This window comes from Sorex fumeus, unplaced genomic scaffold (assembly GCF_029834395.1).
Source record: "Sorex fumeus unplaced genomic scaffold, SorFum_2.1 ptg000014l, whole genome shotgun sequence".
Taxonomy (NCBI): Eukaryota; Metazoa; Chordata; class Mammalia; order Eulipotyphla; family Soricidae; genus Sorex; species Sorex fumeus.
In genome coordinates, this window is record NW_026606071.1 from 18,652,478 (window position 1) to 18,667,274 (window position 14,797).

The 14,797-nt window shown below is 40.3% G+C and overlaps 1 protein-coding gene across 2 annotated transcripts; it reads left to right on the forward strand.

Annotated features, from left to right (window-relative positions):
* The first annotated feature begins 247 nt into the window (after positions 1 to 247).
* Positions 248 to 14,797, forward strand: BZW1 (basic leucine zipper and W2 domains 1). Of its 2 annotated transcripts, XM_056111784.1 has the most exons (12): positions 248 to 359; positions 1,588 to 1,661; positions 4,233 to 4,409; positions 6,997 to 7,091; positions 7,919 to 7,984; positions 8,936 to 9,071; positions 9,653 to 9,762; positions 9,843 to 10,013; positions 11,197 to 11,343; positions 11,852 to 11,990; positions 12,126 to 12,248; positions 12,616 to 14,797. In XM_056111784.1, exons 2-12 carry the CDS (start codon positions 1,598 to 1,600, stop codon positions 12,645 to 12,647), a joined length of 1,260 nt encoding a protein of 419 aa, XP_055967759.1. In that variant the 5' UTR covers positions 248 to 359; positions 1,588 to 1,597; the 3' UTR covers positions 12,648 to 14,797. The 2 variants fall into 2 exon arrangements, with proteins under 2 accessions (XP_055967759.1, XP_055967760.1); XM_056111785.1 differs by lacking the exons at positions 248 to 359; positions 1,588 to 1,661; positions 6,997 to 7,091 and having other exon boundaries at positions 4,332 to 4,415.

The window sequence follows — 14,797 nt, forward strand, 5'->3', positions numbered from 1 at the left end:
GTGCGGAATCCGAGCGGGATCGAAGAAAGAAGGGCTAATCTAGGCTAGCCAAGAACCCGCAAAGAGGACGCCAAAAAAAAAAAAAAATCTCTCCCAGCAAGCGCGCTGCCCTTCCCCGCATCTTCACGCCAACCCCCCCCCCCCCCCCAGGAAAAAAAGGGAGAAGCGCAAAGCGCGGCCCGGGCGGGGCTGGGAAGAAGTCTCGCGATAGGAGAGCCGGGCCACGGCGGGGGTGGCGCCTCCTTCCTCCTCCTCCACCTCCTCCTGCTCCCCGCGGTAGTTCCGGTCGCAGAGGAGACACCGCCGCAGTTGCCGCCACCTCGGGGATTTCTGGCTCTTTTCTCTTCGCCTTAAATTCGGTGAGGCGCGGCGCCCCTCCGCCACACACATACACACACACACGCGCGCGTGCGCGCGCGCACACACACACATATACACACACCAACACACACGCACACCACACCGGGCCAGAATTGCGGCCTTTCGTTGCCGGGCGCAAAAGCGAGCGAGGACGGGCGGCAAGGCCCCATGCGGGCCCGGGCGAGGACGGCGGGCCGGGCCGGAAGCCGCCCCTGGAGCCGGGCCCTGGATTCCAGGGCCGTGGCCGCCGCCCAGCGGGGCAGCCCCGGGGCGGCGGCGGCCGAGAGCAGGCCCGGCCCGGCCCGGCCCGGCCTGGGTAACAAAGCCGCCGCGGCCTCTGTTGGGTGATGTACGCGTGGGGGGTTCCGGCGGGCGGGGCGGAGGAGCCGCCACCACCACTGCGGCCGCCTCCACCGCCGCAGCTTTCGCTGGACGGCGGGCGGATGTACGGGGCGGCGGGGCCCCCGGCGCGGAGCGCCTCGGCGCCTGTGGTCCGCTCCTTGCGGCGGCCACCACCACCGGCAACGGGGTCAGTGGCGAAGAAGGGGCTGCGGACGGAGGGAGACCCCTGCGGCGGCGGCCGCGGGGTCGTCGATGCAGGGAGGCCCCGGGAAGCGTGCGGGCCCGCGAGCCATGTGCCGGGGGAAGGAGCTCGGGGATGGGGGTTGATGGCGCTCATCCCGTGCCTTTGGCAGGCTGGCGCGGTGCAAGCGGCCCTGCGGTGCGGGGACGGGGCGGGGTGGGTGGGGAGGGGGGTGCTCTTAGCTTGACCCCCATCCCGCGACCCCAGAGAAGGAGGGATTTGCCATGTGACACAGTGTCTTTAAATTGACGTAAGCGGCTTCGGATTCCTCCGGACCCCGGGGATCTTTAGCCGTTCGTCTTCGGCGGGGCTAAGAAATCGTGGCAGATTGTAGGGGATTGGGAACCAGTCTTGCGGATGGTGAGTGATTTTGCTGCTAGTCACTAAGGTTTTTTCCGCGGTCAGGTCTTAGAGGCCTGCGCTTCACTTTCCGTCTTTCAAGGGTTCTTTACTGGGAGAAAGTCAGGTTGGCCGTGATTATTCCAGCGAAGGTAGTCGCTCTCGATACCCGCCCCAGGTCTGTTGGCCTTGCTGGAGGCGGTTCGGTATTGTTTTTGTGGCTAGACCAAATTGCCGTTACTTTGTTAAAAGTTGAATGCCACCGCGCCAGGTGTTTTTAAAAAGCCTTGTTTTTCTTTTCCTAGGGTGTCTTTTATGAATAATCAAAAGCAGCAAAAGCCAACGCTATCAGGCCAGCGTTTTAAAACCAGAAAAAGAGGTAAATGCGTTTTAACAATAGTCGCTCTTCAACTCCCCCATCCTCCCCCAGAATAACATTTCCTGGTTTCTCCAGCAGACACTTGCGTAGCACTAAAACCATAAGAGAAAAAAACACCACAAAGAAATGTGGATTTCTGGTTGAATACCATTTTAGATATACCCTTAATATTTCCATGGCTTTCACAAGACTTTGGTATCAACTTTCATATACAACACTGAGCAGGTTTCTGAATAGCCTTTTTTATTGGGAAGTATTTCAGGAAAATACTTGGGGACCAGTAGAGGGATAGTACAGGGGTTAGGGAACTTGCCTTGAACCTGGCCAACTGGGTTCCATCCCAAGCACTGCATGTGATCCCCCAAGAACTGCCAGGAGTGATCTCCAAGCACAGACCAGGAATAAGCCCTTAGCACCCCAAAACAAAAAATATGGGCTGCATTTTTTTAAGGCGATTTTTATGTAAGTAGCCTTTTGCTTGGGAGGGCAGCGCTTGGTTTAAGAAAGAGCCTTTGGGACTCCAGGGATAGTACAGCAGGTTGGATGTTCACCTTCCACTCAGCCGACCCCTGTTCAATCCCCTGCATCCCATTTGGTCCCCCAAACACCACCAGAAGTAATTCCTGAGTGCAAAACCAGGAATAGCCCCTGAGCATTTCTGGGTGTGACCCCCAAAAAAGCAAAAAAAAATTATGTGATCGCTAATTTACCCAAATTTTGTGCATTTATGGGAGAAAAATCAAGTTTTGCCCATGGGAATTGTGTAACAGGGTTTACATAATATCTTCTGGAGTCAAATATTTCTCAGACTTATATCAGTACTAATGTTAACGACTGCTTTTTTGTGTTAGCTATACTTGGATGAATGAATTCTGTAGCAAGGCAACTAGTCTAGTGATAGAAAATTAAATAAGAATGCGGTCTCATTCCTTTTTTATTGGAGCTAATATTTTCCCCCCAAATTTTGCAATGTTATTGATCAGAAACAATGACTTTAACTGGACGTTTTTTAAAAAATAGGGAGCGAATGTTGTTGCTTATAAAATATATATTTTTTTCCCCTGCCGGTTGCGGGTATTGAAAGATGAAATAAAGAGTAGGTGGATTGTGCTATCAACTTTATGTAAATAGAGTATAAGTGGTAATTTTTATTATTATTAACATCTGGAAGAGATGCTGGTTAGCTATTTGCAAATTAGTATTCCTCATGCTCTCCTAGCTCTTGAAAGTTGGGTCCCTTGTAGGGTGAACAATATGCTGATTGGTTGTATAGGGCTGGAGACAATTCCTAGGACGTGAGCCTTTCGTGGTCCTGGGGAAAAGGGGAGAAGGTTGTTGTTACCCTCATACTGTGTGAAAATGAAGATAATATCTAAATGGGAAAATCTAACTCTTTCATGGAGTTTACTCAGTAAATAACTCAGTGAAATCTAGATAGGTACACCAAGCACTGTTCTAGTTTGATTTTGGTTAAAAGTAAAGTCTCAACTTTGTAAGTACCGCTATTTATCATTTGTAGTAGAAAAAGGGTAAACATGTAGAATGAGACTAGTTAAGTGTGATAATTATGAAATTTTATTTAGGCAACTTAACTCCAGAATTCTACCATAATGGTCTCTTGATAACCCAATCCCTTTGAACTTCAATTTCCTTTATGAATAAACTTCTTCATTAAGTTATAAGGATGAAAGCAAAGCATACACTGTAGTTTCTGATATATTTGAGTGTTGCTTAAGTATGCTTTCTAAAAAATTAATGGTTGCTAAATTATTTTTCAAATGTATGGTGTTTTTAAAAAGACTCCAGCAATAGTGCAGCGAGTATCCTGTATTTAGGTAAATTTTCAGCAAAGAATAAAATTTGCTTAGTGAAATTTTGCAATTTTTGATCATCTCTGAAACTTAGAACAGTGGCTTTCAACTATTTTATACTGGGAAACTGGTGAAACTAAACTATGTAAGATGGTTAAGGCAAAAGTGAAAAATACTATTATTTATGTAATAGTACCTCAACATGCATGATCCAGGCATACTATGTGTTAAGTAGCAATCATTTTCAGTTGCAGGAGAGGCAGTGGGAGAGCTTTCCAAGTTGAAATTGCCCCCTTGTAGTAGGGATACACCAGTTTTCATTTAGCTGGAAAAGAATTGTAAGGGCCAGAGCAATAGTACAGTGGTTGGGGCATTTGCCTTGCATATGGTCAACCCAGATTCAATTTCTAGCATTTCATGTGATCCTCTGAGCTAGCCAAGAGTGATCCCTAAGCACAGAGCCAAGAATAAGCCTTGAGCACTGCTGTGTATGGTTAAGTACAAATGAATAATGGTGAGAAAAAGCCACACAGTTCATAAGACGGTTAAGAATCACAGTCCTACCTTGTGAAGGAAAACTTACAAAATGATATGCATTTGTTGCATTTGCTTATGTTACTGGTCTTGCTCAATAAAGCTTATTTTTTGTAACTGTTGAAATAAAATCATGATTGTGCTTATTATATACCACATCCCAGGAGGTTAGTTTCATGTCATTTTGGTAATGTATATTGGTTGTTCCTTTCCCCCGCTCCCCCAGATGAAAAAGAGAGGTTTGACCCTACTCAGTTTCAAGACTGTATTATTCAAGGCTTAACTGAAACTGGTACTGATTTGGAAGCAGTAGCAAAGTTTCTTGATGCTTCTGGAGCAAAACTTGATTACCGTCGATATGCAGAAACACTCTTTGACATTCTGGTGGCTGGTGGAATGCTGGGTAAGTGTCTAGGTTTGTATGAAGTATGTTGAATGGAGATTATATAGGATACAGCATGTGAATTGTTTGATAAACCTGTTCAATGAGAGCCAGAGAAATAGTGGCAACCCTGCATCTCTGAGCAGCACAGAGCCCAGGTTTTAAGTTCTAAGCACAGCAGGTGTGGTCCAAAAACAAACCTGTCAGATTGGAGTGGCTTTGTTTAAAATCCCCATAGTATTTTTTCTATTTTTAAATTTGAGTCTGTTTAGGGGTTGGGGTGATAGCACAGCAGGTAAGGCGTTTGCCTTGCACATGGCCAACCCAGGTTCGATTCCCAGCATCCTATATGGTCCCCCGAGTACCGCCTGGAGTAATTCCTGAGTGAAGAGCCAGGAGTAACCCCAGTGCCATCATTGGGTGTGACCCAAAAAGGGAAAAAAAAGTCTGTTTAAAACCTTAATCTTTGTGGATGTCTTTGTTTCCTCACTGATAAATTCATTTAGGTCATTGATTTTCTCAATGAAAGAAAGAGTCCTTCATTACAGTAATTTCACCCAGGGCCTGAGAGATTACTCAGAGATAGCTCAAATAGAGTTTGCGTGCTTGGAGGCCCAGTTCCATCCCTGGCACTCCCCTGCGCACTGCCAAGAGCAACACCCAGCCAGGAATAGCCCTTAAACATATTGGTGGGATTCCAGAATCAAAATGAATAATTTTTAATTTAAATTTAGCCTTTTTAATGTGGCTACAGTAATATTTGAAATTAACATCACATGTATTTGTTGCCACAACACTGCCCTAAATTCTACATCTAAGGCTCAGGGTATTTGTGTGCCACACCTAACTAAGCTCAGGATTTACTGGCTCTGCTCAAGGGTCATTCCTGGCAGTATTCCGGGATCATTTTCTCTGATCCCCACCAGTCAGCCACATGCAGGATTAGCACCTTTACCTGTTACTGTCTCTTCTGTCTCAGCTTAGTAGATCTTAACAGATTGTGCTACCTAGTTCTGTGTCTTCAAATGGTCAGTTCTTAATGCATAGCTAAGTGTTTTCACATTAATACTAAGCTTAAGTACGCCAGTAGGATCAGAACTCTTTGGTATACACGTAGAATAAAAACTTCTAAGGGGCTGAAAATGTCTAGTTATACATGGTATAGGGGTTAGGATACATGCATTGCATATGCCTCACCAGGTTCTATCCCTGACAGTCAGCATTTTTCCAAGGTGTCCTTGGTCTCCAGCACCAAAGGGGCTGAGCAGCATCACTTCCACAAGTCCTTTCTCAGGCAGTCTTGGTTTTCTGAGAGTTTCGCTGGGAATGGCCACCAGATTGCAGAGCACAGCTTTGGGACGTGCTAGTGCGCCCCTCTGTCCCCTTCTTCCCCCCCCCCCCCCACCTTCCCCCAGCTTCTATCACTCAAGTAGAAATGTTAAGAGTTAGTTTGAATAAGTAACTTTCCTTGCAGAAAGAACCCAAGCTTTGAAATATGGGGGAGTGGATAAGTGAGTGGAGGTATGAACCAAGACTGTTAATAATTGTTGAAGCTAGGAAACTGATCAAAGATTTATCCTTTTACTCTCTAGTTATCTTTACAGTAACTATGATTGAAATAGTTTTTAATATAAAATGAAGGACACTTAAGAAACATGATTTTCGTCTCAGTGAAGTGCTCAGGAATGGAAATGGGAATTTACATTCTCATGTTCTAGAGCCTATTCAAATAAGTATTTTATTGTTGATAGTAGGAAATAGGAAAGATTATTTTCTAGACATAGTACTGTTATCAGAAAGCTGGGGAAAGATTATTGTGGGCAGGGCACTTTGCTTGCTTTTGGCCAATTCAGATTCTGAGCACCACCTGTAATGATGCTGGGTGTGACCCCAAAACAAAATGAACCTCCCAAAAGTAGGCCTTTCTTAGAAGTCATTTTTAAAAGGGAAGTACTCAGACTTAACACTATAGAGAGTAGCACTGTCCCGTTTTTCATCGATTTGCTCAAGCGGGCACCAGTAATGTCTCCATTGTGAAACTTACTAATGTTTTTGGCATATGGAATACGCCAAGGTAGCTTGCCGGGCTCTGCCATGAAGGCAGGATACTCTCAGTAGCTTGCCCAGCTCTCAGAGAGGGACAGAGGAATCGGACCTGGGTTGGCCGTGTGCAAGGCAAACACCCTACCCGTTGTGCTATCGCTCTGGTCCACTAGAGAGTAAAAGGATAACTCTTTGATCAGTTTCCTAGCTTCAACAATTATTAACAGTCTTGGTCCATACCTCCACTTACTTATCCACTCCCCCATATTTCAAAGCTTGGGTTATTTCTGCAAGGAAAGTTACTTATTCAAACTAACTCTTAACATTTCTACTTGAGTGATAGAGTATTATTGAATGTTTAATTTAGTAATTTTCTTACATTGGGTGACTAAAGTTAGGGCTGTTTATTCATATATAAGGTATTTCATGTTTACATATAAGCTGTGTTGTTACCAGGAAAGTAACTGCTTTCAAACCTCCTTAGATTTTTTAAATTTAATTTTAATGAGATAGTTTTTAATATAAAATGAAGGACACTGCAAACTTCTTACAAAATTTACCTTAGCTCCAGGTGGTACACTGGCAGATGACATGATGCGTACAGATGTCTGTGTGTTTGCAGCACAGGAAGACCTAGAGACCATGCAAGCATTTGCTCAGGTAAGTAAAATTTTGCATGATTATTTCAATTCGTTATCTCCATTTGACTAATTTTTTGGGCACAGTCTAATTTTTAAAATAGTGCACTAGAGCCAGAGGGATAGTACAACCTTGCAAGTGGCCCACCCAGGTTGCAACCCAGGAACCACTTTTGGTCCCCTGAGCACCACCAAATGTTGCCAGGAAGCAGAATACAGTTCTTAGCCTAGAAGAAATTTGGACTAAAGGTTTTGAGATCCTGTTCTCTCCCACCCCCTTCACCAGATCCTGTTTGATTAGTTTTATCATTCAGCTGTGATATTGTCATGTCTGCTAAGACCATGAATTTAACCTAGGAAATTGTTATATGTGATTCAGAAAATAGAATTTTTTAAAATAATCTTGATCTGATGATTTCCTACAGATAACTAAATCACATTGAAGTGTTAAATTATTTAATAAAAGGCAGTAAAAATTACTGCATGGTGACAAAGTCTTGACATCATTTTCAGAGTTTGGGAATTCACAAATTCAAACTTAAAATGTTAGCCGTTTTTGTTACTCTAGAAATACTATGAGAAAGATCTGGGTCTGGAGGGATGGTATAGTATAGCGGATAAGACATTTGCCTTGCACGCATCTGACCCAGGTTCGATCTCTGGCATTTCATATGGTCCTCTGCACCATCAGGAGTAATTTCTGAGTGCAGAGCCAGGAGTAATCCCAGAGCTTCATCGAGTGTGACCCAAAAACTAAAAAAAGGAAAAGATCTGAGTGTCCCTAACCTAGATCTTTTAGTAATCTGGCATCTATACAAATTTACTAAGTTCCTTTATTATTATTCATAGGTTTTTAACAAGTTAATCAGGCGCTACAAATACCTGGAGAAAGGTTTTGAAGATGAAGTAAAAAAGGTATGAGAAGATTTTATGCATGGTAGGAAACCAAATGCTGGAGTTAGAAGGAAATGTAAAATCTTAATTCTGCCTCAGATTTGAGATAACGCTAGATATTTAGGTAGGCTGTCTAAAATAAGGTTTTGAGGTATATCGATGTAATTTGCTGTGCACTGTCTCTTAAATGTCTAAACAAGTAGCAGAAGGTTGAAAATCAAAGTGGAGTTCTAAAGATTGAGGTTAAAACGCTGAGAAAGAAAACTTTAGCATGCTTGCTCTTGATTCTATTAGATGTTTTATATATAGGTACACAGAAAATACGATAAAAACAATGCTATATAAACATTCCATTAAAAAATCTATGAGGTGACTTTCAGATCCATCTGAGGAAGCTTGAGGCACAGGGTTTGATAACTTGTCTAAGATCACTCAGCTAGTGATTTAAAATAATTTAGGAGCTAAAGAGGTAAAGCAGCAGTTGGGCGCTTGCCTTGCATATGGCCCACCTGGGTTTAATCCCTGACATCCCATGTGGTCCCAGGAGTAAGTAATTCCTGAGTGGAGACAGGAGTAACCCTTGAGCATTTCCAGGTGTAGCTCCCAAGAAAACAGTCTCAAAGTCTACTCCTTTGATGTGTGGTATGCCTCCTTTGCTGCTTCTCTCTTTTATTTATTTTTTTCATCACTGTGATGACTTTTTTTTTAATCACCTGAGATAAGTCACAAGATTGTTCATGATTGCGTTTCATTTATACAGTGTTCCAGCGCCCATCCCTTCATCAGTTGAACATTTCCCTCCACTAGTGTTTGCAGTTTTCCTCCCAGCAACCCCCATCCCTACAGCCTTCCTCTATGGCAGACACTTTTATTCTCTCTTACTTTCCTTTCAAGCACTGTGGTTTGCAATATTGTTACTGAAAGGGTATCATGCATATGTGACAACTCTCTTAATCTGTTTGTTTTTCATAGTTGCTGCTGTTCTTAAAGGGTTTTTCGGAGTCAGAGAGGAACAAACTGGCTATGTTGACTGGTGTTCTTCTGGCTAATGGAACACTAAATGCATCCATTCTTAACAGCCTTTATAATGAGAATTTGGTTAAAGAAGGTAATCAGCTTTTAGTAAAAATGAACTTTAGTGGGCTGAGAGTTGAATAGATAGAAATATGAAAGGAGGGGGGCCTGGCATAAAAGTAAGGTTATTGTTAGTAAAAATTTGACTTGTGTACTACTCTTTAAATTATCCCCTAATGAGTTTTCTAGAATTCATTAAACACTTAATGTGTACTTTTGGTGTTCAAGGTTAATGGCTTTTTTAGGCGTACAGTATATGTCCAAGGTCCAGACAAAATGTTATAAAGGGAAATACCATGGAAATTCAGAATGAGATTTAAATACTATTGAAAGTCTTGGAAATAACTTTCAGAGACAAAGAGACATTGTAAAAAATGTAACATTGGACAGGTAAAACAGCATATGTGATCTGTGATTTCTATAGTAAAAGTATTCTGTACAAATTTTTTAAAGGCTTTTTTATTTTTACAGGTTAAAGTATTATTTAGCTTTAATCTTGACTCGTTTGTTGTGTAACCTAAAGCTTCACAATTGGTGGATAAAAGAATAGGGCCATTGGTGTGGGATGTTAAACAGTGACAGAGTGATTTCCTAATAAGCTGTTTCCTTTTACAGGGGTTTCAGCAGCTTTTGCTGTAAAGCTCTTTAAATCATGGATAAATGAAAAAGATATCAATGCAGTAGCTGCAAGTCTTCGGAAAGTCAGCATGGATAATAGACTGATGGTTTGTAGCTGTTTTTATTTTTGCACAAGTGAATGCTACTAAGGGAATTTTCCTTAATCTAATTTAAATTCTCCTTTCAGGAACTTTTTCCTGCCAATAAACAAAGCGTTGAACACTTCACAAAGTATTTTACTGAGGCAGGCTTAAAAGAGCTCTCAGAATACGTTCGAAATCAGCAGACCATAGGAGCTCGTAAGGAACTTCAGAAAGAACTTCAGGAACAGATGTCCCGTGGTGATCCTTTTAAGGATGTAAGATATTTTTTGTTTAAATCATCTTTATATGACCAAATTTCTGGCATAGAAAGTGTTTACTCACAAACTAGTTGACCAGAGTACGTTTAATAGTTATAAATGTCATATTGTGGCTTTATCTTCATCTTTTTCACATCTAGTGTTTCACTGGTTCCCAAAAATTAGAGTGGGGGGGGGGCAATAGCACAGCAGGTAGAATATTTGCATTGCACGCGCCAACCCGTGTTCGATTCCCCAAGCACCACCAGCCCCACCGGGAGTAATTCCTTCCTGCAGAGCCAGGAGTAACCCCTGAGCATCCATCGGGTGTAATCCAAAATGGCGGGGGGGGGGGGGGGCGGCAGATTTGGGTTTTAATGGTTCAAGATAAGAGACCTATTCTTTTTATTGTTATTTTTAATTTTATTAGTGAAACACCATGAGGTACAGTTGTAGATTTACAAATTTTTGTGCTTGAGTTTCAATTATACAATGATCAAGTTACCCATCCCTCCACCACGGATCCCAGTATCCCTCCCACCCCCCATATCCTCCATCCCACCCTGCCTCTGTGGCAGGGCATTCCCCTTTGTTCTCTCTCTCCTTTTGGGTGTTGTGGTTTGCAAAAGAGGCATTGAGTGGCAATCACGGTAGGTCTGTAATCTACTTTCAGCATGCTTCTCCCATCCTGGGAGGATCCTCCCAACACCCTTTATTTGGTGCTCCCTTCTCTATCTGAGCTCCCTTTATCTCTAGCATGTGTGGCTCGCCTCTAAGCCATGGAGTAAACCTTCTGGTACTTATCTTGGCTATTCTTGGGTGTTAGTCTCCTATTTTTTACTTTATGTTCCCTAGATGAATGCAATTTTTCTGTCTGTCCCTCTCTTTCTGACTCATTTCACGTAGCATGATACTTTCCAGTCATCTGTTCTTGGGCACTCGGGTTTTTTCCAGATTCTGGCTATTATAAACAGTGCTGCAAAAGAAATCTATCTATTCATCTCATTTCTTTCCTAACTATTCTTGCCTTACAGGCTATAAACTAGAGGTCTATCCTTCCCAGTGTTTCTTGTTAGATGAGATGCACATATGTTTCCAGTTCCATGGAAAGTTGTTTTATGCTTTTCTAAGTTTCTCAGTTTGCTGTGGTGTATGTACATAACAAAACTAAATTACTGTTACTAAATTTGGATTTTTGCAGATAATTTTGTATGTCAAGGAAGAGATGAAAAAAAACAACATCCCAGAACCTGTTGTCATTGGAATAGTCTGGTCCAGCGTAATGAGCACTGTGGAATGGAACAAAAAGGAAGAACTTGTAGCAGAACAAGCCATCAAGCACTTGAAGGTATTAGAACTATACCTTCATTAAACATTTTGCTCTTATGTGGTGATAACTGAGCTGTCTATGCCTATACTCTATATAGTCACTGTCTCTATAGATAACTACTAAAAGGATTTATATCCTGAGGTTCCTAAAAACAAAGGCTGGCCAGAGGAGTCAGGAACTTAGCTCAGTGGTAGAACAGTTGCCTTGCATGTATAAGACCCTGTGTTCATTCCCTAGCACCACAGTGGAGATACCTGATTTATGTTCTTTAGTTCATAAGTAAGACTTAAACCTGCAGTTTGGTTTGACTTTGAGGGAATATTAGGAAATTTTTCCCTTCTCAGTGTAAAATATTAACATGGCAATTATCTGAAATCTTGGATGCGGTATTTAGTTGACTAAGATGTTTAGATTGTTTGCTATTAATTGAAATTCCCATTAAATTTAATTTACAGTAATTAGAAAAGAAGTGTTGGTGCTCTGCAAATTTTTTTATTACAATGAATGCCTTTTCTTTCTTTAAAAGCAATACAGCCCTCTACTTGCTGCCTTTACTACTCAAGGTCAGTCTGAGCTGACTCTGTTACTGAAGATTCAGGAGTACTGCTATGACAACATTCATTTCATGAAAGCCTTTCAGAAAATAGTGGTGCTTTTTTATAAAGGTAATTATATTTTCTAATATATTTAATAAAATATTCAGAATAACTAGTAAATAATTAAATAAAATCTGTAATTTTGCCAGAGATTGAGAAAGAAGCATATGAAACTTTTCAAATATAACATAACTCTCTTTATAGCTGAAGTCCTGAGTGAAGAACCCATACTGAAGTGGTATAAGGATGCACATGTTGCAAAGGGGAAAAGTGTCTTCCTTGAACAAATGAAAAAGTTTGTAGAGTGGCTCAAAAATGCTGAAGAAGGTAAGTCTTTTCCTTTGTGTGATATATTTGGTATGGACTGATAATGGCCATACAATGTGTCCACATGTACATACTGCCTTTTGTTGCAATGTCATTTTGTATCTAAAATACAGGTTGTTGTTTATTTTTGACTCATCTGCAAAGTCACTTTGAGGCCGATGAGAAAGACTAGATTTAATTGATTTAATGACTACTATAATGCCAAACGTTCATTGAAAGAATGTGTAGTTTTGAGAATACTAATATTTAAATCTATAAAGACAATATCTAAATTCTGTAACTACAGTTTTTAAGACTTTGAAGTAATGAAATAGACTTAACTTTCTGATATTGTATAATGCTTGGCTGCATTTTTTCCCTTTTCTAGAATCTGAGTCTGAAGCTGAAGAAGGTGACTGAATTTTGAAACTACACCCTCAGTAAAACAAACAGGAGTTGTAGATAAAATGTCATGTTTCATGTGTCCTGGTTCTTACATATTCCTACCTCCCTATATCAAGCATGATATAAGGGCTTTCATGGCAAATTTATTTTAATTGTTCCTATGGTTACTGGAAATGTTGGGTTTAGTTTCTAAAACCATGTTTTAAGTAGCTACAGGAGCTAGAGATTTAAATCCAATGTTGCATTCATCTTTCAGTTACCTTCTACCTCCTGTATTTTCTACTGTAATAATGTAATTTAAGGCCTTCCACAGTGAACAGTTCACTTTATTCCCTGGGTTTTCTATATAAAAGTTTTCAAGATATGATTTGGTTAAAAGTAACTTGTTATAGAAATTCTGTTTGCAAATTAAACTATAAAAGTATCCAAAGTCTCAAAAGCAATGATTTGTGTGATAATTCGGTATGCCCAAAGCCCTACTCATCAATGAAAATTTCACATGCAGCAGTTGAAGTCGCTTAACTTAAACCTAGAATATTTGGACCATTACGTGCATGTTAATATTTTCTTGTGTTTTTTAAACCCCAGATGCCCTTGAATTCCATTGTTTGTTCTTTTAGATAAGTTACAGAGAACAAACTTGAAAGGGAGATCATTGGGAAATTTTTTGGGCTTTTTCCCGTCAAGACACTTAAGCATTCCAGAATAAGGGAAAACAAATAGATACTCTTTTCAAACAGCTATTTTCAAAATGTCTTATAATTTTATCACACTTGTCATAGACTTAGGTAAGAAAGGACTGAGTAGTGAGAGTAAAATAAAAATGATTGCACTAAACCCAGTACAAATTGTTGAAAATATTAAGCATGTTCTAATTGGGGTTTTAAATGTAACCTGGATTGCCTTTTGGCTTAAAGTATTTGTTGTAAAGAATGAAGTATGGTGATAATGTTGCATTTCCACTTTGTCGTATTGGATTGGCTTTATTCTGAATATATTCAATAATGACTTAGGTATCTGGCTGTTAATACTTCTGGTTGCCATTTTTTTAATTGCCATGAGTCAGATATCTCATCTGTACAGTTGCCATTTAATGGCTGACTTGTAATTTCTGTATTTCTTTGCTGCTGCCCATCTGTATGTAGCCACTAGAAAACAAAATGTGGCCATATTTTGGCTTCTAGGAACGTTTGTGTTAAAAGTAAAAAATTTTAAGTTTGGTGAAAGCATCAGATTGGAATAATGCCACCAACAACTGAGTGGAAATTGCCCCTTTCAAAAGTGCCATTCTTATAAGTCAGGAGTTTGGTGTTAGAAAATTTGAAATAAAGGCATAGTAACCTTATGAAGAAGAACATTATAACGGATACTATTGTGAATGAGGTGATACTGTTTAATGAAGAACTTTGATAAAGTTTTCTTGCACAGGCAAAATGTATTAACTAGGTTTCTACGTAATGATCTGCTTTTACTTTGTAACAGTCCTCAAAAGATTTTTTTTTTTTAAATAAAGTCCATCATTACACATAGGTTATGTAGGTCTTTTTTTTTCTTTTTCTTTTTTTTATTTGTAAATCCCTTGTTAATATTTAGTGGTACTGTATATTGTGCATTAGATGTGTCTGCTGTGTGTAAGCATTAACTAATTGCTCTCTTCATTCCTGATTCCCAAACTGTAAGCATCTACACAAAATCCTAATGTAACAAACTACATTAACATTTCTACAACCAATCGTTGCATGTTACTGCCGTACAAAATATACTGTTTATTATATACTGTGTATAGTTGAAAGAATGTGTAGTCTATCAGAACTACATTATGATCTTTGATCATAATTTTTCCTTCATAATGACAAAGTAGTGTTTACTAACTACAATAATATAGTAAGTGGTAAAGTCACCTGTGACAGTATAGTATATAAAGAAAGGGTATGCTTTCTAAAAAAAAGAGTGCAGATTTTCATTTTGATTTTTAAGTGATAATTTTGGAATTCATCTGCCAGTGCCAACCCATGGCCTCCAATATGTAATTCCTAATATAGATTATTAAAATTTTACTTGTACTTATGATTGGATAAATGTTCATTGATTTTCCAAATTCTGTGTCTGTTTCTAAGCATAAGTCTCCTCTTAGATGCCATAATTAAATGTGTGCTTGGAGCTGA

Bases quoted from the DNA above. Each gene is read 5' to 3' on its own strand.
- BZW1 (XM_056111784.1), top strand. From the start codon at position 1,598: ATGAATAATCAAAAGCAGCAAAAGCCAACGCTATCAGGCCAGCGTTTT. The intron at 7,985-8,935 runs GTATGAGAAGAT...TGTTTTTCATAG, and splicing joins TTGAAGATGAAGTAAAAAAG to TTGCTGCTGTTCTTAAAGGG. The intron at 12,249-12,615 runs GTAAGTCTTTTC...TCCCTTTTCTAG, and splicing joins GCTCAAAAATGCTGAAGAAG to AATCTGAGTCTGAAGCTGAA.